Genomic DNA, 23,378 nt, shown 5'->3' on the forward strand with positions numbered 1-23,378 from the left:
ATTAGGAGCAGGATCTGTTAAACTAAATTTCAGATTTTTCCAAAAATAGATTTGCGTTATTTACCGCGTCGCGTTATCTACCGCTGTGCGTTACTTATCGCCTTTGCGTTAATTATCGCTTTGCGCTAATTATCGCTTTGCGCTAAAATCCAACTTTTCGTGACTTGAGCTACGTGGGCGTAACCGGACGCTACGTTGCGTAATGAACGCTGCGTGCGTCTGCCTTTGGATTGCGTACGCTAGTCTTTGTTAGTGACACGTGTACGCAAAACAAAGATCCACCGTAACACAATTTCTACTTTTATCAATGTAGATGATCCCTGATCATCTACCGCACACCACACTGACTGCCTTATCTCCCAGACAAGCCGTGTGTTGGTCTATACTTTAACTATTACCTCTACTATGAAATAACAGCAAATCTCTTTTAGCACTTTCTATCAACTATAAAAATTGGCAAACAGGAATAGTGATATACGAAATTTGAAAAAAAGAAATGCAGATATATATGTATGCGTGCGTGTATATGCAAGACAGAAGAGAAATAAACAGTTTTAAAAGACACAAGCGTTTTGTTCTTACTTCCGGTTCCCGGATTCCTTCAGCACTCTTTGTCTAAGCGAAGCAGACGCTTATCCCGTCAGCACAGCACTGCGAGACAACCTCCCACCCTTTGCTGGGGGGATAATGTCTGCTGATCTACCTAGTGCAGATATGAGAAGGATAGGACGAGTCCCCAATTGACAATGCTAAATTCCTTTGTCGTATAAACAATCCTTTATGAAGTCTAAGAACACTGTACGCTGTTTATTTAAGAAGTACCGTACGGGTACGCTGGTTGCGTAACGATCGCTCCGCCGTAGGCGAGACGCTCAAGCGTCACGTTCGCTCACGGCCCAGCGATCACAGGACAGCACGTTAAGGGCTATGACTAGAGTAATGAGTCGCTATGGCGTAGCGGACGCTCGAGACCACGAGGAGATCACCAGCGGCGCTGACGCTCACAACGCTATACCTTTATGTCTAAACCTTATACCAATGAAATACACAGAATACCTTAATGTGAATACAGGGTGTAAGTGCAACCTTGTGTAACCTGACTAACTACAAAGCTGCTTGAGCGTCACCGACGCTCAAGTGAACACTTAACACTATAGGAAATACACAGATACTGGTTTAGGGTCCAAAGCCTATTAACTGTATTATATCTAATATACTTGTAAAAGGGGATAACAGTACAAATGATACACTACAATATAACAGAGACTTCCTAACCAAAATACAATACTATCTAATACAATTCAATACTAGTCTAGGGGAGATGCGAGAGAAAAGAGAAAGGAGAGAGAGAGAGAGAAATGGAGAGAGATGAGAGAAATTGGCTCACAGTAAGACAATGATTACGGAGAGAAACTTACGCACAAAGGGTATGATCGCATGCGCCTCGATATCCAGCTCCCGGTTATCAGCAGAAAACCGTTGATGAGAGAGTGCAGTTGGATATGGTCGGCCTGCCTATTTATGCCCCTCACACAATGCAATCTCATAGTCCCTACAATCCCATTGTCCATTGGACGTCGGAATTCGGCCCTGTATCATAACAAAAGGTCATAGGTTGATTCATACAGGTGGGCTGTGACGATTTCAAACAGCTCAGGTGGGTGGGAAACTAGGTTTCCCGCCGCATACCTGAGTATGAGTAAATAATAGAAATGGACATAAACTTCTTATGTCCATAACTATTCGCACGAGCGATTAATACGCTCCAAACCAACACCGGAATATTGCTAATTAAATACTCTTCCGATGGGTACCAAACACTGCTGCATGACTCTTGTTAGACCCTTCCCACAATACAAAGAGGGATTCCTCAGCTCAGGGACATTCTATATTAACTAAACTTTCAGAAACTATCAAAGGGACCATGATCTACAAACTACATTAATTGTGAAAATATGTAACGATTGGGTCGCACGCTACGACTACATACTCTTTACCGTAAATACGCATACCGATGCGAGCGGGTGCACGCATCAGCGGGTATGCGCTATCACGGGAAAGCGCACGCATGCGCAGCACGGACCAGCATGAGGTGCAAATATGGCAGCGTGTATAGGGATATTTTTCTGACTTTGACAGCACATTCAGAGCGCAACCCAAAAAGGGCATGTTGTTTTGGGAAGGGGCATGGCCACACAGTAGTGCCCCCAATTCAAGTTACACCACACCATATTGCTCTTTATTCACATTAGACCACACAGTAGTGCCTTTTTTATACATTGCGCCACACAGTAGAGCACCTTATACACATAATTCCACACATTATTAATGCCTTTCTACACATAATACCACACAGTAATGCCCCTTACACATATGACACACATTATTAATGTCCTTACAAACATAATACGTCTTACACATTATGCCAACCTTTATTAATGTCCTTCTACACATAATGACACATATAATGCCCCTTACACATATGTCGCACATTATTAATGCATTTATACACATGACACACATAATGCCCCTTACACATATGTCGCACATTATTAATGCATTTATACACATGACACACATAATGCACCTTACACATATGTCGCACATTATTAATGCACATGACACACATAATGCCTCTTACACATATGCCGAACACTATTGCACAACGAACCTACCCACACACAGCACTCACATGGCCGCTAACACTGCGACCTCTTCCTCTGCTTGGATACAGATGTGTCCTCATACATCTTGCCTCAGTATGCCATGCAGCTCCCATCCAGTTCTGCTAATGTTGGGTTTTTGTAGAAAATGCATCTAATTTTCATTGCTACTGTATGTGACTAGAACGTAAAAGCAGCTTCTACTGATTAAAATGATATGTAGCATGCCTATATTCTGTGTGCCACTGTGGCTGTATCTGCATACGAAATGCTACGTTACAGTGATTTCCAGGAATACACTGTAATGTAGCATTTCATATGCAGACCTAGCCACAGTCACACACAGAATATAGGCATGCCGCATATCATTTTAATCAGCAGAATCTGCGTGTGCTCCATGGCATTCCAAATGCCCTGGGCATTTGCCTATGTCTTGGGCTGGCTCTGCGTCTAGCTGTATGTATTTTCTTTTTTTTTACCCAATCTGTGCTAATTAGAGTGTGTATGCAAATGTGCAGATCACATTGTTTAATGCAAGCAAGCACAGGGTAGTCATCTCCTTTAAACTGAATACATATATCTCGGGGGAAAAGGAAATATGCATTGTCTTGCTATGCGCTGTTCATGCTTTTGAATTGTTAAGGTGGGTACTCATGGAGCGATCACTGTTTAAAATCTAAGCAATCTGACTAGCAGTGATCTCTCCGTGTGTACCCCCACAGCGATAGCAATGCGCGTCCCCGTGCGTCGCTACCGCTGGTGCTAGATTGGCCTGCATGCAGGCTTAATCTAGCAGGTCGCTCATTTCACCCGCTGGGTGAAATGAGCGGCCCCCCAGTCTTCCCCCGCACGCTCAACACACATCGCGCTGTGCTGAGCGGGGGGAGAGATGTGTGCTGAGCGGTTCGCTCAGCACACATCTCTCCCCAAATCGGGCAGTGAATACGGCCCTTCCATTTGACCAGTTCCCTCCCACCCACCATGATTTTAGATGTCAGAACGAGATAGACTCAGCATGTGAGCAAAACGAGCAGTACTAAAAATGTGCCTGTTTCAAAACAATGATATCGATTTGCAAAATAACATTTTGTGTTTCCAAATATTTTATTCATTACGTCCTAAAATTAGGATATTTTTTTAGAGGGGTGGAGGGGGGGTACTTCTAATCTTGGGGTATAGAGGGCACAATGCAGGATTTCACAGTTAGACAGCTACAAATCATTTGTAATGTAGCTCCTTCCCTATACAACCCCCTCCTTAGTTCTTACTTAACAAACTGCTTAGGATAGGACAAATAGTGTAGTGTACCCCAAATGGGTTTAGTGAAAAAGATTATACTGTGTGTACAAAATTCCTCATCTCTCTTCCATCCTCTTTGGAGGACACTACTAACCTCGGGGATGCACCAAAGCTTTGCCTAGGGTAGGATATATTCAGCAAAGTTCTGTGAGACTAAAAAACATTAACCATTGCTAACTACTTCATACATAGACCACCATACAATGTAAAATTTTAGAAGAAGGAATCTGCACACCTGAGGCTCTCTGCTCTATGGGCCTAATTCAGACCTGATCGCTAGGATGCGTTTTTTGCATCCCTGCGATCAGGATGTAGCCGCCTACAGGGGGAGAGGGAAATCGCTGTGCAGGGGTGCGATCGCATGTGCAGGAGAGCTGCACAAACAGAAGTTTATACAGTCTCTGCACAGCCCAGGACATACTCTTTCAGTGCGATGATCGGGGCCGGAGCTGACGTCAGAAACCTTCCCTTCCAACGCCTGGTCCCTCTTGCGTTTCTCTGGACACTCCTTAAAAACGGTCAGTTGCTACCCGAAATGGCTTCTTTCTGTCAGTCACCTTGCGATCGCCCATGCTATCGCTTTTCTCACACCATCCCGTCGCTGCCCGCCAATTACCGTCGCTGAGGACAGACACGCCTGTGCATTGCGGTCCATACGCATGCGCAGTTCAGACCTGATCGCTGGCTGTACGAAAACGCAACCTACCGATCAGGTCTGAATTAGGCCCTATCTCCAGGAATGTCTCGTCAACCTGGAAGATCTGGTCATGGGGCTTTTAAAATGAACAAATATTTAATTATTCAAACACAACCCAAATCTCCCAAGCTATGTTTGAGCAGACTGCAGCAGCCTAATTTGTGGCCATCTTAAGGAACCAGAAGAACAATGACAACAGAAAATAAAAGTCTAACCTGTGGCTCAAATTAGGAGGAGTGTTATACAATGCCGCTTTGCCAGTTGGATCAGAACTAGAAAAATGACAGCCAACTGTTCTGCACCTATTCTGCTAATGCACTCAGAAAAAACTAAGGTGATACTGTACCTCAAAGTTGGTGCCCCCACAGTGGATGTAAGCGGAACATACTTTTTTTTATTGATACAAGGTCTCAAACTGAACTATCTTTTCTAATATAAAGACACATTTTACAAGGTTTTCAGAATGTTTGTTTTAGCTGTCAAGTTTTATGGTTATGCACCTTTACTACCATCTTATGAAAATAATATAGCTTTAAGAGCCACTGCTTAAATACATTTGCTCTCAGTAACCCAATTAGCATACATTGTTTATTTATACTCAGTGTAGACAATACAATAATAATATAATAAGGGTTCAGTTAAACATTCTTATAGGTTTTTAATTACCATCTACAGTTAGGGCTTAAAAAATAGTTTTATTGAAGCATAGATTCATTAAAGAGAGAGAACACCATAGTTTATTAATAAAACATGATATGTCAATCAACATACAGGTATTACACTATATATTCTCTCTCTTTTTTGTATCATTTGTGGATACACAGTTGAGAAGAAAGTAATACCGCATTCAGATCGCAAATGCCGGATCCCACCCGGTAAAAGAAACGTGTCCTTACCGGGTGGGATCCGGCATTTGCTCCCCTCTGCTGGCTTTCCGACCCGGCAATATACCGGGTCGCTTGCCATAGCAGCGGGGGGGGCGCAGCAGCAGCAGGGGCGGGGGTGGAGGCGGCGCTGGGAGATGAGCTCATCTCCTGCGCCGCCTCTCCCTATGCTGTGAATGGGAACCGTGTCGCATCGACGCGGCTCCCATTCACACTGCACCTGACCCGGTATTCAACCCGGGTATAATCCTTCTTTTATACCGGGTTGAATTACCGGGTCAGGCGACCCGCTAATTCCGGCAGAGTGCTTTCACATCGCACACTGACCCGTGTCGACACGGCAATATGCCGTGTCGATACCGGGTTATTTGTGCGATGTGAAAGGGGTATAATAGTATCTTGGATAGATGTTGAAGCCTCATCAAGGAGTTACATTGTGCCACATTATACCTTTATGGACTCATTTAAAAAAAAATAGTTTTGGGGATTTTTGGACAGAGCTTTACGTTGAAGTTCCATTATCTATAACTTTTAGTTGCAATGTATTAGATTTTTTGTTGTTTTGTCTAGTTTCAAAGTGTATGGGTGTTAGTTCTTAAGCTCAGATATGTCTAAAGGTATCAAGATGATAGTTAAAAGTTCAACAAGCAATAGGTCGACACCAAATGATCGACATGTCTATGGTCAAAAGGTCGACAGGTTCAAATGGTTGACATGACAATGGTCTACACGGCATATGGTCGCCATGACTTTTTGGGATTTTTTTTTTTTTTTATAGGACTTTTTCATACTTTACCACCCACGTGGACTACTATTCAGAATGGTAACGAGGCATGTAAAGCAAAGTGAGCCATGCAAGGGGACGCGGTGAACTATTTGGGAATTTTTACACCAAAATATCATTAAAAATGTTTGTCGACTTTTTCATGCATCAGCCATTTACGTCAACCTTTTTTAAACCATGTTGACATTGTGCATGGTGACCATTTGGTGTCAACCTTCTGATTGTCTACCCTTTTAATCAGGGCCTGTTCTAGGGCTTTTTGCGCCCCGGGAAATAGGGGCGTGGTTTCATATAGGGGGCGTGGTTAGTTACGCCCCCTGTACAGTAGTAGCGCCACTGAAATGCTGTGCGGTGCGTGATGACGTCATCGCGCACGGCACAGTAAAGGTCCTCACCACGAAGGGAAACTAGACGCTACGCGTCTAGTTCCCTTCGCAGCGGCAGCGGGACACAGCGGGCAGCGGGGGGCACAGCAGTAGCAGATCTTGCCATGGTGCGGCGCCCTCCGGCGGGCGGCACCCCGGGCAAAAGTCCTGCTTGCCCGTGGCAAGATCCGCTACTGCTTTTAATCCATAACCATGTCTAACAATATATGTGCCCTAACAAATGTAATATTTAAAGTTATGTTTAAACAAGGTATATATTTTTACAGAACTGAAATACAAATAAATACAATAGGATATTGCATAATAGAAATAATTGGTGAGTGAGCAATAAATGACCCCATTATTAAACTCCAAAATTATTATATTGTGACCCATAAAACCAGAGCTATTCAGCAATATTTGTGTCATTGGTTCTCAATCCAGCAAGAACAAAGCCCTACATTCTTCACAAATTTTCATAAATCTCTTATGGGGACAGCTGCTTCCTAGTTTACTGCATTGCATCCAAAAATGTATTGAAATTTAGGTTACTGTTATAGTTGTGTTTTTTTACCTGTTTTTATATTAAGGGCAGTATCCTATTAGCAGCGATACTTTACGGGGCGAGTCTATTAGCCTTGATGCCGGCATTGTTTTTTCCCAGTGCTGGCACTTATCGTGGATTATGCATCTGATGCTGGAGCTGCGATAACACATAGGATTGGGGACTTATCCCTGAACCCGTGTGTTTTCGCGGATCCAATTTCGTCTGATCAAAACGGTCTGTAATTGGATACCACGATAATGACCATCGTTTTGATCAGCTAAAGCGGCATCCGGGCTAATAGGATAGTGCCCTAAGAGTCTGTAGTAACATTGGTGAGTTACTGTCTTTGTTCTGTATCACTATATGTTGCAGCGATACAGCACACAGTGTAACAGCAGTTATTTTTTTCCAGGGCTCCAACTGGAGCTCCGGATTAATAGTCTCCCCCTTACCAGCATCATATCGCTGCCACCGTTTCATTGGTCAAACATGTGCATTGAGATCTGACACAGGGAATCTAGCAAAACTGGTTCCCCATTCCCAAGTATATGTAACACCATGTCAAGATGAAGATACCTTGTGTCATAAAGTTTTTCGCTACGTGATACATTGACTTCCTTCGTAGGCTATGCGGATGGCAGTGAAATGAGAAAAGAGGATGCTGGAGAAATTGGTATTTTCTCTGTGGTTTCCCTCATATTCTGTAGGGAGAAGAGATCACCTCTTTCTCAGTAAAAGGGTTATCACTGCTAGATAAATAGAGCCCATATTGTTGTCATCTTTTCTGTCCTCTAATCTCCTGTTTTCTGTGTCCATAATTTAAATAAGTTACTTGTGCTCATTAACTGGAGTGTTATCTTTCTCTAACATCCTAGTGGATGCTGGGGACTCCGTAAGGACCATGGGGAATAGACGGGCTCCACAGGAGACATGGGCACTTTAAGAAAGAATTTAGATTCTGGTGTTCTCTGGCTCCTCCCTCTATGTCCCTCCTCCAGACCTCAGTTTGAATCTGTGCCCGGACGAGCTGGGTGCTGTTCAGTGAGCTCTCCTGAGCTTGCTGTAAGAAAGTATTTTGTTAGGTTTTTTATTTTCAGGGAGCTCTGCTGGCAACAGACTCCCTGCATCGTGGGACTGAGGGGAGAGAAGCAGCCCTACTCTCTGAAGATATGTCCTGCTTCTTAGGCTACTGGACACCATTAGCTCCAGAGGGATCGTACACAGGATCTCACCCTCGTCGTCCGATCCCAGAGCCGCGCCGCCGTCCCCCTCGCAGAGCCGGAAGACAGAAGCCGGGTGAGCATAAGAAGCAGGAAGACTTCGAAATCGGCGGCAGAAGACTCCAGTCTTCACTGAGGTAGCGCACAGCACTGCAGCTGTGCGCCATTGCTCCCACACACACCTCACATACTGCGGTCACTGTGAGTGTGTGGTGTGTCTGTACGTGTGTGTCGACATGTCTGAGGTAAAAGGCTACCCTAAGGAGGAGATGGAGCAAATGTGTGTGTGAGGAGTGTCTCCGTCGACAACGCCGACACCTGTTTGGATATGTGTAATTAAGTGCTAAGGTGAATTTATTGCACAAAAGATTAGAGAACAGACAGGGAATCTACCCATGTCTGTCCCTATGTCGCAGAGACCTTCAGAGTCTCTCAATGCTCACTATCCAAAATAATAGACACTGATATCGACACAGGGTCTGACTCCAGTGTCGACTACGATAATGCAAAGTTACAGCCAAAAGGGCAGGAAAGTATTCAATACATGATTATTGTAATAAAAGATAATTTGCATATCACTGATGACTCATCTGTTCCTGACACAAGGGTACACATGTTTAAGGGGAAGAAAGCTGAGGTAAATTTCCCACCTCTCATGATGAAAAAGAGCGGGAATCTCCAGACAAGAGACTGCAGTTTCCCACAAAGAATTCTCAGGGAGTATCCTTTCCCTACTAGGGCCAGAATAGCATGGGAATCTTCCCCTAGGGTGTCACGTCTGCCCAAAAGGTAGCCCTGACTTAACAGCTATCCTCAGGGATCCTGCAGATAGCGTGCACATTCTGGTACACTACTCAGACCGGCGATTGTGTCGGCATGGGTTTATAGCGCTGTAGCAGCATGGACAGGTACCTTATCAGCAGAGATTGAGACCCTAGTATGTATATATATATATATATATATATATATGTATATATATATATATATATAGATATATATATTAAAGATGCTGTCTTAAGAGATATATATATATATATATATATATATATATTAAACATGCCCAAAGAGACATTAGTCTACTGGGTTCTAGAGTCAACGCTATGTCGATTTCTGCTTGACGTGTCCTGTAGAATATGCAATGGACAGGTGATGCCGACTTAAGAGGCATATGGAAGTATGAGGATTGTGTGGAGAAGGGATCTCGGACCTGGTCTCCACAGCTATAGCTGGTAATTCTGACCTTTTGCCTTATATTCCTGCACAGCCTAGGAAAGCACGACATTATCAAATGCAGCCTTTCGAACACAAAGAAACAAGAAAGTCCGAGGTGCGTCCTTTCTTGCCAGAGGCAGGGGCAGAGGAAAGAAGCTGCACAACACAGCTAGTTCCCAGAAACAGAAGTCCGCCCCGGCCTCTACAAAATCCACCGCATGTCGCTGGGGCTCCACAGGCGGAGCTAGGCCCGGTGGGGGCACGTCTTCGTAATTTCAGCCACAAGTGGGTTCACTCCCTGTTGGATCCCTGGGCAACAGATATTGTGTCTCAAGGATACAAGCTGGACTTTGAGGAGATGCCCCCTCACCGACGGCCCTGCCGGCTTCCCCCCACGAGAGGGAAATAGTGTTAACTGCAATTCACAAATTGTATCTTCAACAGGTGGTGGTCAAGATTCCCCTCCTTCAACAAGGAGGGGGTTATTTTTCGACCATGTTGTAGTCCCGAAACCGGACGGTTCGGTCAGACCCATATTGAAATTAAAATCCCTGAACATATACCTGAAAAGGTTCAAGTTCAAGATGGAATCGCTAAGAGCAGTCATCGCAGGCCTGAAAGGGGGAGATTTTATGGTGTCTCTGGACATAAAGGATGCATGCCTTCATGTCCCCATTTATCCACCTCATCAGGCGTACCTCAGATTTGCAGTACAGGATTGTCATTACCAATTTCAGACGTTGCCGTTTGGTCTCCCCACAGCCCCGAGAATCTTCACCAAGGTAATGGCGGAAATGATGGTGCTCCTGCGGAAGCAAGGTGTCACAATTATCCCGTACTTGGACGATTTCCTCATAAAAGCGAGATCAAGAGAGCAGTTGCTGAACAGCGTATCACTTTCTCTGGAAGTATAACGGCAACACGGCTGGATTCTATATATTCCAAAGTCGCAGTTGGTTCCTACGGCTCATCTGCCTTTCCTAGGCATGATCCTAGACACAGACCAGAAAAGGGTTTATCTCCCGATAGAGAGAGCTCAGGAGCTCATGACACTGGTCAGGAATCTATTAAAACCAAAACAGGTGTCAGTGCATCACTGCACTCGAGTCCTGGGAAGGATGGTGGCATCATACGAGGCCATTCCCTTCGGCAGGTTCCATGCGAGGACCTTCCAATGGGACTTACTGGACAAGTGGTCCGGATCACATTTCAGATGCATCGGTTAATCACCCTGTCCCCCAGGGCCAGGGTGTCACTCCTGTAGTGGCTGCAGAGTTTTCACCTTCTAGAGGGACGCAGATTCGGAATTCAGGACTGGGTCCTGGTGACCACGGACGCTAGCCTCCGAGGGTGGGGAGCAGTCACACAGGGAAGAAATTTCCAAGGTCTGTGGTCAAGTCAAGAGACTTGCCTTCACATCAACATCCTGGAACTAAGGGCCGTATACAACGCCCTACGTCAAGCGGAGCACTTGCTTCGCGACCAACCGGTTCTGATTCAGTCAGATAACATCACCGCAGTGGCTCAGGTGAACCGCCAAGGCGGCACAAGGAGCAGAGTGGCGATGGCAGAAGCCACCAGAATTCTTCGCTGGGCGGAGAATCACATAAGCGCTCTGTCAGCAGTGTTCATCCCGGGAGTAGACAACTGGGAAGCAGACTTCCTCAGCAGACACGACCTCCACCCGGGAGAGCGGAGACTTCATCAGGAAGTCTTCATACAGATCACATATCGGTGGGAACTGCCACAGGTGGACATGATGGCATCCCGCCTCAACAAAAAACTACAGAGGTATTACGCCAGGTCAAGAGACCCTCAAGCAATAGCGGTAGACGCCCTGGTGACACCGTGGGTGTTCCAGTCGGTCTATGTATTCCCTCCTCTTCCTCTCATTCCCAAGGTGCTGAGGATAATAAGAAAAGGAGGAGTGAGAACAATCCTCATTGTTCCAGATTGGCCACGAAGGACCTGGTGTCCAGATCTGCAAGAAATGCTCACAGAGGACCCGTGGCCTCTTCCTCTAAGACAGGACCTGTTGCAACAGGGGCCCTGTCTGTTCCAAGTCTTACCGCGGCTGCGTTTGACGGCATGGCGGTTGAACGCCGGATCCTAGCAGAAAAGGGCATTCCGGACGAGGTCATTCCTACGCTGATAAAGGCTAGGAAGGACGTGACAGCTAAACATTATCACCGTATATGGCGAAAATATGTTTCTTGGTGTGAGGCCAGGAATGCTCCTACAAAGGAATTCCAGCTGGGCCGTTTCCTTCACTTTCTACAGTCAGGAGTGAATTTGGGCTTAAAATTGGGCTCCATTAAGGTCCAGATTTCGGCCCTATCCATTTTCTTTCAAAAAAGAGTTGGCGTCTCTACCAGAAGTTCAGACGTTTGTAAAGGGAGTGCTGCATATTCAGCCTCCTTTTGTGCCTCCAGTGGCACCTTGGGATCTTAACGTGGTGTTAAGTTTCCTGAAATCACACTGGTTTGAACCACTTAAAACGGTGGAGTTAAAATATCTCACGTGGAAGGTGGTCATGCTATTAGCTTTGGCTTCGGCTAGGCGTGTGTCAGAATTAACGGCCTTGTCACATAAAAGCCCCTATCTGGTTTTCCATATGGATAGAGCAGAATTGCGGACCCGTCCACAATTTCTGCCAAAAGTGGTGTCATCTTTTCATATGAACCAACCTATTGTGGTGCCTGTGGCTACTCGTGACTTGGAGGATTCCGAGTTACTGGATGTGGTCAGGGCTTTGAAGGTTTATGTAGCCAGAATGGCTAGAGTCAAGAAAACGGAGTCGCTGTTTATCCTGTATGCATCCAACAAGCTGGGTGCTCCTGCTTCAAAGCAAACTATTGCTCGCTGGATCTGTAACACGATTCAGCAGGCTCATTCTGCGGCTGGATTGCCGCTGCCAAAATCAGTTAAAGCCCATTCCACTAGGAAGGTGGGCTCTTCTTGGGCGGCTGCCCGAGGGGTCTCGGCATTACAACTTTGCCGAGCTGCTACTTGGTCAGGTTCAAACACTTTTGCAAAGTTCTACAAGTTTGATACCCTGGCTGATGAGGACCTATTGTTTGCTCAATCGGTGCTGCAGAGTCATCCGCACTCTCCCGCCCGTTTGGAAGCTTTGGTATAATCCCCATGGTCCTTACAAAGTCCCCAGCATCCACTAGGACGTTAGAGAAAATAAGATTTTACTTACCGGTAAATCTATTTCTCGTAGTCCGTAGTGGATGCTGGGCGCCCGTCCCAAGTGCGGACTTCTTCTGCAATACTTGTATATAGTTATTACTGCAATAAGGGCTATGTTATTGTTGCATCAGGGTTGAACTGATGCTCTGTTGTTGTTCATACTGTTGACTGGGTAAGTTTATCACAAGTTATACGGTGTGATTGGTGTGGCTGGTATGAGTCTTGCCCTGGATTTCCAAAATCCTTTCCTTGTACTGTCAGCTCTTCCGGGCACAGTTTCTCTAACTGAGGTCTGGAGGAGGGACATAGAGGGAGGAGCCAGAGCACACCAGAATCTAAATTCTTTCTTAAAGTGCCCATGTCTCCTGCGGAGCCCGTCTATTCCCCATGGTCCTTACGGAGTCCCCAGCATCCACTACGGACTACGAGAAATAGATTTACCGGTAAGTAAAATCTTATTTTTGCTCACCTTCTAAAGAGCGGAGAAGTTGCCTATAGTAACCAATCCGCTTCTAACTTATTAATCAAATACATTCTGTGAAATGATAGGTGTAAAAGTAGACCATAGCAACCAAGCATCTGCTAGCTCTCATCTTTAGAAGATTTGCTCTATCTCCCTTAATAATGTATGAGATTGTATACTTTGCTGTTATGGTTTGTGGTGTTTGCACTGTTTGAAAAGTTTATGTTGAGCCTAAAAATATAGCTTATATATTTCTGCAATTCTTTGCACAGAAAAATTATGAAGAAAGTAACCATGGAGCCATCGGACAGACTGGCAAATCTGCAAGCTCTGTGGGATAGCCAGACGGTGACCGAAGTAGGCCCCTGTGGTATGCAACAAGTTCTTACTAAATCACTTACACATTTATGACTTAAACTGACTTAAATAATAATTGATAAATGGGACATCGGTCTTGGCTGTAACAGCATCCTGACTCCTTCATACTGTTATTATTTTTTCAGGTGGGTTTTCTCAGATGTACGCCTGTGTTTGCGACTGGCTTGGAATGCCGTACAGAGAGGATGTACAGTGGGTAGGTATCTGAAGTAGGGGTATATGTAATAGGGTGCACATCCGTGATATGTCAGAAAAGCCCACCCGCTGCCAATCACAGAGAGACCTTCTTGCACCTCTGTACCCACCACTCTGCCCCAAATTTGTCCCGATCACTGCTGGCCACAGTGACCAGGAAGCACTGCACCACCCCTGCCTGGCACTGCACAGAAGCTATGGTGCCGTCCCCAGAAGTAGTTTTGTTTTACATATATATATATATATATATATATATATATATATATATATATATCTATCCTAGTCTGTGTAGCTGACACTCTGTTATTATGGTGTTGTTAAGGTGTTTGTGTGTGTGTAAATTTATTATAGCTAATACCTGTATACAAATACGCAATTTTGGTACCATTTCTTTGAAGAATATTTGCCGATTAAGTGGTTAGTTGCCGAGATCTTGTTCCTGGAGCTCACACCCTATTACAGTTACACGTAAGAATATGCATCCATGAAAAGCACCTATGGTCCTTTGTTTTTCAATGTAAAGTAAGCATTGATTGCAGCTCAGTGCATTGTCATTCATGCAAATGCTGGATGTACTGCTGACAAGGCAGGTACTTTTTTCTTCTTTATTATTGCCATACAAACATTCACACTATGCCAATGGACATCAAGAACACTTGTAGGCATTGTAAGTGATTACGGAGATTAATGATTACTATTCGCTCTTGCTTTTCAATGGAGTGCCGTTGAAATGAACAGACAATGGGTGCATCAGCCTTGTTTATGAGCCCTATTTATAATTAGTTTATTTCACCAGAATATTGGTCATTGTAATTGGGGAAAAATCTTGTTTCTCTTGATCTCTATAGGATGTAGATACAATATACTTAACGCAAGATACAAAGGAGCTGAACTTGCAAGACTTCAGCCACCTGGATCACAGGTAATCAAATGTAACAAATGCCCTCTCATCAGCTTTCTAAAAATGGATAATAACATACAACAATAGTTTGCACACTTCTAAATACATAGCAAGTTTACATATTGTGTGAAATCTATTGCATTTTGTTATGAAACGTAAATATTTGTTTGTGAATGTGAGGAGTTGTCTTTATTTTGTATCTATGTGCTTGTTACACTTATTGGGCCTTTAGATGTTGTCATACAGGGATCTGAGGATTGTAGACATTAATGATAATTTAGACTGTTGTTCTTTGTCTGTTGATGAATTAGCCATCGAGTAGGGAGATCTGAAATGTCATCACTTGCTATATTCCTAGTTGTTGAAGAGAATTGGCCTGACAGAATCTCACACATTGTCTGTGTGTTTCATGTCTTGGTGACAGTAATATCCACATCTCCCATTTCCCTTTGCTGGTTGCCATGAACCGATGACTGATGGCACACACAGTTAGGCACTGCTGAGCGGATGCTGGTCCTGTGTTTTGGCAGAAAATACTGTGCTGGCTGATCGCCAATTTGCAAATCAACCATTGTGCTTATGCTCCAAAGAGTGGGATATTGGCCAATCTAATCCTAGTTTGTTATGCCAGCTAGCTTTCTGTGTTATTAGTTTCCATTGAATTTGGGGTATGCGTGTCCATAAATCTTGATCATTTCAGCATGTTGACAATATTTATGTTTGCAGAGCTCATTGTGAACACTTTTTTGTTCTCTATCAAGCACATAGATTTTCTCCTTTTCATTAACATTTATAAATCAGTGTATACATAAGTACGTTTTCTAGTTATAGACCTACTCTTTAAAGGAGTGGTATTTAGTATGCCGGCTGTTGGGATCCAGGCGCTCAGTATACCGGCGCCGGAATCCCGACACCCGGCATACTGACAGCTATTCTCCCTCTTGTGGGTCCACAACCCCCCTGGAGGGAGAATAAATAGCGTGGACCGCATAGCGTGCCACCGTACCCGCAGCGAGGCCGCAAGGGGATCATTTGCGCTCGCCCAGCTGTCGGTATGCCGGCGGTCGGGATTCCGACGCCGGTATACTGAGCGCCGGGATCCCAACAGCCGGCATACCATACTACACCCCTTTAAAGGTAAGGAATAACTTTGAGGGAATTCGGCCAAGTTTTTCACGGTATGCAGTTGTTAGCTCGACCACACTTAGGTCGACAGTCATTATGTCGAAACAGTTCCAAGATTAGTATTGACAGAAGGTCAGTTTAGGAAAAGTTCGATATGAAGTTTTCAAACTTCACAATCCATGTGGGCTACAATTGGGAATAGTAACCTTGCCCGAAGCACGGCGAGCAAAGCGAATTGGTGCAATAATTGGGGTTCCCGTTGATGTTACGTAGTAGACGTCCTGAAAAAATCTGATGCCGACCTATTTTCTGTGTCAGCCTTTTTCATGTTGACCTTCAGTCCATGTTGACCAAAAGTGGTCGACCTACTGACTGTCACCATTACTGGGGTTATGTATTCGATTATTTCAGCAAGTTTGCTGCTAAATTTAAAAGCGGTAATCCGTTTTAAGGTTTTAAATTTAGCGGTCAACTCAATGAAATCACCCTGGTTCCATAATCTTGGAACATATAACATACTGTAACCCCCATAGTCCTAGTAAGGTGACATACAAGTTTCATCAATGTGCTGATATTGTTTTGTTGCTTTCATTTATATATTGTCATTTCTCCAAACCTAATGTTAATGTTAAACAACAAACCAGTGCCGTACTAGGACAGTTCACCAGGGTAGCAACCACACCATCCCTTCAACCTTGCACCCTGGGTAGCAGCAGCTGAGATTGTATCATCCTCAGTATGGTCCTGCGGAAAAACTTTGATAAATAACACTTACAACACAATGGACTAGATCATGCCTTGAAAAAAATAAATATTTTGGATATTGTTACATTAAACGTCATCCCCAAGCTAGTGAGTGCAATGCTGGTGACTCTATAACAATAACTGTGAGGATGAACAAAATGGAATCCAACAGAAATTTGCATTGCTCGCAATGTTGGGAAATTGCATAATAAGTAGATTTATAATTGTTTATAGCTGTTTATTTAATTGATTAAAATGCCACTAATTCAGTTACAGCATCAATTGCATTTCAGTTTGTGTAACTAAAAACAAATTATTTTCATAATGCTAAAATAGTGAACAATGCTTAATTGCTTATCAGCGACCTTTTAGTTTAAATGAGCATAACATGCAATTAGCAAAAGTACTGTAAACTACGGTACCTGCCCTGCTAGTTTCTCAGAATTACCATTAATAAATATTGTTTTCTAAAGACCAGCATTTAGCTTTAATCTGTCTAATTGGGATACGTTCACCATCCCAATGGATGGGATGCCGGGGTCATATGACCAACACTGGAATCATGACAACACTCGGTAGACTTATTCAGTAATGGTCATCTTAATATCCTTCGTGAAAGGCTGAAAGTTACCTTCAGTCTCAATATACAGTATAAATAGTTAGCCACAGTAAAATACCGCGGATTGGATATCATCCTAATGTGAAAGAAAAAAATATTAAAGGGAGAGTGCACTATTTAGTTCTGCTGAGATATTTTTATAATAATCCATGTACAAATTGCATTATATAGTTACATTGTATTCTATAAGCAGTGTTAAAAAATAGCTAGAATCAGTGTTGCAGGCTTTTGCACAGTAAGGCAATGAGCTGCTTAGTCAGTGCAGTAAGCCTATGTATTGCCGGCTATTTGTGATGGATTAGCCATATATTTATATTATAACCTAATTAGGGTAAACACTCATTTTTCCCCACTTCCTCTGATCCTTGGCTGATGTGTTATACTCTCTTTCTGGAGGATATTGTTATGCGAATGCTGTGCGTGTTCTGATACAGATACTCACACACTGCCACAGCTGATCTATCTGGTGTGAACACATTTAGGATTAGGAGACTCTGCAGGAAATGTTTCAGGTTTTTTTTAATGCGTATTAAATACAAGTCTTGTCTGCCTGAATATTCAATGGCCACATTATGTAATTTATAGCTTTATCACACCCAGGAACTTGGTGATGCCTGAAAGCAATGAGAAACAGATATGCTTTTTTTTCTCAACCTGGCACATTTGTGTTTGAATGTGAAATGTGACTAATTATCTGCAGATTAAAATGCTAAGTATATATTGCTTATCTAATATATTTTCTTACATTATTTAAAATATATATATACATGTAAGTAGAATGCGAGAAAGGGGTGTAAAAATTGTAAAAGTTAGTTTAGAATCCTATGCAAAAGCTGCATTTCTGCGAAAACACATGTAAATATCTGTACTTACGTGTACCATTATACAGTAGCTGTGTTCCCAATATATTCATGGGCAGCATGCTCTGAGCTCATTTGTGACAAATTGGCTTACAGCGACATTTGGCTGTTCACTACCACTCTCCATGCATCTTAGAACTATACTTGCGGGCAGGGCCGAATTAAGCCATGGGGGTGCCCTGGGCACTTAAGACAGTGGAGCCCCGATGGAAGGTGGGGGATGTATATTAAATTGTGCATACTTCCCAACATGTCCTATTCCAGGATGGACAAAATGCGCTGTACCTGGACATCCCACTTCATATAGGATTGGCGTCACTGTGATAAGAAAGGTATTTATTTTCAACACCGGTGATTCTAATCATAAATGAAGAAAGAATTCAGGGTTGAGAGCATTTTGTCCCTCCTGGAATAGGTCATGGTGGGAGATATAGATTGTGTATATTAAATTTAAACCAATGGTGTATATTAGTTTTAACTAATAGTTTAATAATGCCTGGATACTGTTTATAGCTCCACCTAATTAAAAGCCAACTATTTTATAACTTTTTCTTGTAGTGGAACAAAGACAACTTAACCCTAAAATACACATAGAAAAATAAAATCATTTATCTTGTCACATGCAAGAATAGCAGCAGCCTTATGTATTACTTACACACTGGGACAGGACTCAGGAGGACCCTGTGTGTGTTTCTAACTCTAGACCCAAATGTTTTTGTTGCATAACAGTTTAAACTGGACTCAGACACCCAGGCGGGGAGGAGGAGAAGCTGGGATTCCTGTGTCACTTAAGGGGGGTACTCCCGGAGAGATCCATGCTTAAAATCTAAGCAATCTGACTAGATTGCTTAGATTTTAAGCACAGATCACTCGTGTGTAGCCCCCTCAGCGATAGCGATGCGCGGCCCCGCACATCGCTATCGCCGCTGCTAGATTGAGCCTGCATGCAGGCCAATCTAGTGGGTCGCTCACTTCACCCGCTGGGTGAAGTGAGCGGCCCCCGTCCTCCTCCCGCATCGCTCAGCACACATCGCGCTGTGCTGAGCGGCGGGAGAGATGTGTGCTGAGCGGTTCGCTCAGCACACATCTCTCCCGTGTATACCCCCCTTTACATCTCCCGTGTATACCCCCCTATCTCTCCTCTGGTCAAATAGCTCGGTCGGTAGCTCATGAAACATGATATTCCTGTTTCTCTGCCTGCACTGCATACTGTCCTGCTTGCATTCTGGCTGCTGGTTCTGCTGCTGCTTAAGACGGAAAGCTAGTGTTAGTGTGCTCTGGCTGGGGGAGCCACTGACATAGGGGCGCCTGGGGTACAGTATGCCTGCATCCCCCCTTAATCTGGCTATGTTTACGGGTTGATTATTATTTATTAATAGGTCTTTATATAGTGCACACATATTACCCACCACATTACAGAGAATATTTAGTCATTCACATCTGTCTTGAATGGTTTAGTTATTGATTTGGTCATTGTCAAGGCCGACATGAGTTATTCAAATCAGTTGGCTTGGGTATTTAAATATTAGAAATAAATACCCCTTACCTTGGTGCTCAGTATAAATAATGTAGTGATCAGACTTCCTGAGAGATTTTTTTATGTTTGTTTGCTTAAAGTAATTCAGAACTGATTAACATACTCACTGTCATCTTTGTTGCATTGTCAATATACTGTAAGTCTGTGAACATAAGTAAATGTAACTTTTAGCTACAAAATACCTTTTCATTCAGTTGGATCAATCTTGTCATGAATCATATAACCGCTGTAATAATCTAAAAATAATCGTTTTACATGTAACAGAGTTACCACAGAGATTGTTGTAAGACTTAGTATTGTATCTTTCAGCTTGCTCAACTTATTTGTTGGTTACATTTGATTCAGACGTACTCTGTACTGTAAATATGGCTTAAGTGTGTTATATATACTTTGTATATTTAGTTTATTTGTAAGGGTATACGGTTAACATACCACCCGTCGGGATCCCGGCTGTCGCAATAACGACGCCAGGATCCAGACTGGGGTACTATACCGCCACCAGAATATCGGCGAGGTAGGTGATTCCCCCTCTGTGGGTGTCCACGACACCCATAGAGGGAGAATAGAACCTATGGTGAGCGAAGCTTACATCCCGAGCCCACAGGATGGCGAGCGCAGCGAGCCCGCAAGAGGATTCGGTGCGCTCGCCCCCCTGCCGCATACTGGCGCACGGGATACCGATATCGGTATCCTGACATTCAGCATCCTGTGCGGCGGTATCACATACCGATTCCTTTGTAAGTGTAAGTGTATGATTTTGGGTTGACGTTTTTAATGTATAGGAGTTTTAAATAATACATTTCTTTATGTAATACACAAAATAAAAGCAAAAGAAACATTTTAGATATATTTATAAAGTATTTGTAGAGAGGGGTGAAAGACTTTTCTCTCACTTAGCTTTATACTGAGATATTTGTTCCACTTTATGGTTAGCTAAAATGATTTGTGGTTTCTTATATCTAAGTGAGGGGACACCTTGAAAATAGTGATTACCAATTAGAAACTGCTTCCTTGAAGGTCACCTGGGTTATATTTACATAGAAGATGGTATTGCAGTGGTAACTAACCATTTGTACCGCTGCTCACATGCTAATCTTTTCTACGATAACTGTGAAAGGTTAGGCTTTCTCCGGTTAGTAAATTGCCCACACACTGCGATCCCTACTGTATCTTTGTACAAGGACGCGGTAAACTGTGCAGCTGATGGGATCGCAAAGAAATCATTGTTTTCTCTGCAGAACCCCATTTTGTAAATTGACTAGTGTAAGGGGCTATTCCTGCTTTGTAAATATACCCCTAAACTTTTTGTAATGGAACTCAACTAATTATGAAGTTATAAGAACGAAATGTAATCGGCTCAGGGAAGCATTGAACTCCTACAGTACACAGGGAAAATGCACTGCAATAAAAGCACAGAGACCATATGGGGCATTTCAATTAATATTTTAACTAATCGTATGACAACAATATCTCTATGAATGCAAGGCGGCCAGTGCTGATGGATAAGAAAGTATTGACAATGATACAAGGTGTAAATACAAGACCCTTCTTGTCAAGGCTTACAGTGTGTCCCTATGATAGATGGTAAGTGTTGAGGAAACAGAGTTGGTGGCGGTCATGGATGATGATTATGTAGTGCAGAGATTGACATCCAAAGCAGCTTTCATAGTGACACTGTTGTTTTAAATTAAATGCCATTGGGTGTGAGTTTCCATCAACATCATTACATCTACATAATGCAGTGATTGCATTTAAGGTCAGGACAAGCCCGTTGTTAGTGTAAACATGTCAAAGACCTTTGTGAAGAAGCCCAAACGTGGTTTATATTAATTAGCTTGCATGACAGCATAATTACGTGTGTCTTTACTAGTGTCATTACAAACTGGTTTATAAATTAACGCAATGCCTAAAAGGGAATTAACATTGTTTTTCCAAATAAATCATTGAGTGGATAGAGGATCTGCCAGATTATGTTCTGCTGCTCCTTATGTATAATATGTTCCAACCACGAATTTCAATAATAAAGTATTGCACTTTACTGTATAAAAGTAATTCCTGCTGTGAACATGAACTGTAATGGTCCATACACACGGAGCGATATAGCTGAGAGATTTTGACTATATAGTGAAAATCGCTCAGAAAGTTAGTGCATATCGCTCTGTGTATACACAGCCAGCGATAGCGATGCGCGTCCCCGCCAGGTCGCTATCGCTGCTAAAAATAGACTATGCAGGCAAGGCAATTTTGGCTAGGTCGCTGGAAAAGAAAAAGCATCCCCTTGCTTGAATAAGTTAGCCAAAATCGCCCATAGTCAAAATCGCTTGCACACTTAAGTTAAGTTCTGATCAATGTATATTGTTTGTGTGACCCGTGTGAACAACAAGTGGTTGTGTAGTGCCGTATAACTGTACTATCACTTTGCCAGTGACTGTAGTGCTAAACATGTGGTTGAAATGCAGTGATTTACTTATACTGTATTTCATTGTAACTATCTTGAAATAATGAAATATAGACACTAGAACACTTTAGTTAGAGAAATTGTAAATAGCACCCTCTAATACAATTTTTGGACTATATTGCACTGTAATATCTTGTATATATAAAAATGTGTCCTCATTCACCTAGCCTCAATACACCATGCGGCACAAGACACCTGGCGCGAGTGAGCATTGAGCGTCTTTTTCGGAGACTGCACTGATTTATTTGATATGTGACGCTTCTATATCTGTGTGCGTCTGAGTCTGTATATGAAGCACAACAGAACTTGGTGTAGATAAGAACGCCACAGCTGTTGCATCGTAACACTTTGTATACAGCTTCAGATTCAGTAGAACACATACTGTATATACAAGTGTCGCATATCAAATGACTGTAATCCGTGCAGTTTCCTGGTGCTTCATAACAGGGCCATCTTAACAGCAGTGTAGACCCCTGGGCAAAGCAATGCACTGGGGCCCCTACCCACCCTCCAGCAGTTGGGGTGAGGGGTGCTATCAGTGGCAGCTTCGATGTCTCGTGGGTGGTAGGGGTGTTCTATCTTCCGCTCAGCATGTAGGACCTGGAGCAGTAATTTCTGCTAATTACTACTTTACTGCACAGATGGTGGGGGTTGGGAAGGCGAACACTAAACTGTAAAAGGGGGCATTGGGATGAATGAAGGGGCCCCGGTACATAACTTCCAGGTTGGTAGGAGGTGTTTAATACGCAGGGGAGGGGAGTCTTGATATTCATAATTTTCTGGTGGGATTGCAGCTTGCTTGACAACAGATATCTCCAGTTCCAGGAAACAGATTTCTTAGCTTTTAATGGAATAAAAACCTAGAGAGTCCCACCTTTCTGGAGATACTGGATACTTGGGGATCAGAGTTCAGGAGCCAGAGCAATCCACCGACGAAAGTATAAAACTGCGTACCAGACGTGTGGAGCTGGAGCAGGGGCCAGCTACTGGAATGGGCATAGGGGAGACAAGCTGCCAGTGTTCACCGAAAGGGAAGAGTCCCAGCTTTTGGGGTATACCCTCAGAAACACTCAGATATCTAGCTTGGAAGAGCAATTAACAGGCTTGGATGGGGACCACTGCTTTGAAGTCGGATATCTCCGGTTCCCCAGGGCCAATTTTCAAAAATCTGGTACCCCTGGAAAAAGGGGCCTTATACTTCTGGGTCCATTTGAAAAGACGGCCCTGCTTCC

At 43.4% G+C, this 23,378-nt stretch overlaps 1 protein-coding gene across 3 annotated transcripts in view; it reads left to right on the plus strand.

The window, feature by feature from the left end:
* The window catches only part of CARMIL1 (capping protein regulator and myosin 1 linker 1), a 581,945-nt gene that overhangs the window by 275,776 nt on the left and 282,791 nt on the right, over window positions 1-23,378 (plus strand). For all 3 annotated transcript variants that reach the window (XM_063923281.1, XM_063923283.1, XM_063923284.1), the window contains 3 exons: window positions 13,602-13,699; window positions 13,833-13,903; window positions 14,751-14,824. In XM_063923281.1, coding sequence (XP_063779351.1) covers window positions 13,602-13,699; window positions 13,833-13,903; window positions 14,751-14,824 — 243 coding nt within the window. The remainder of the gene's footprint in view (window positions 1-13,601; window positions 13,700-13,832; window positions 13,904-14,750; window positions 14,825-23,378) is intronic.

Source organism: Pseudophryne corroboree, chromosome 5 (assembly GCF_028390025.1).
Source record: "Pseudophryne corroboree isolate aPseCor3 chromosome 5, aPseCor3.hap2, whole genome shotgun sequence".
NCBI lineage: Eukaryota > Metazoa > Chordata > Amphibia > Anura > Myobatrachidae > Pseudophryne > Pseudophryne corroboree.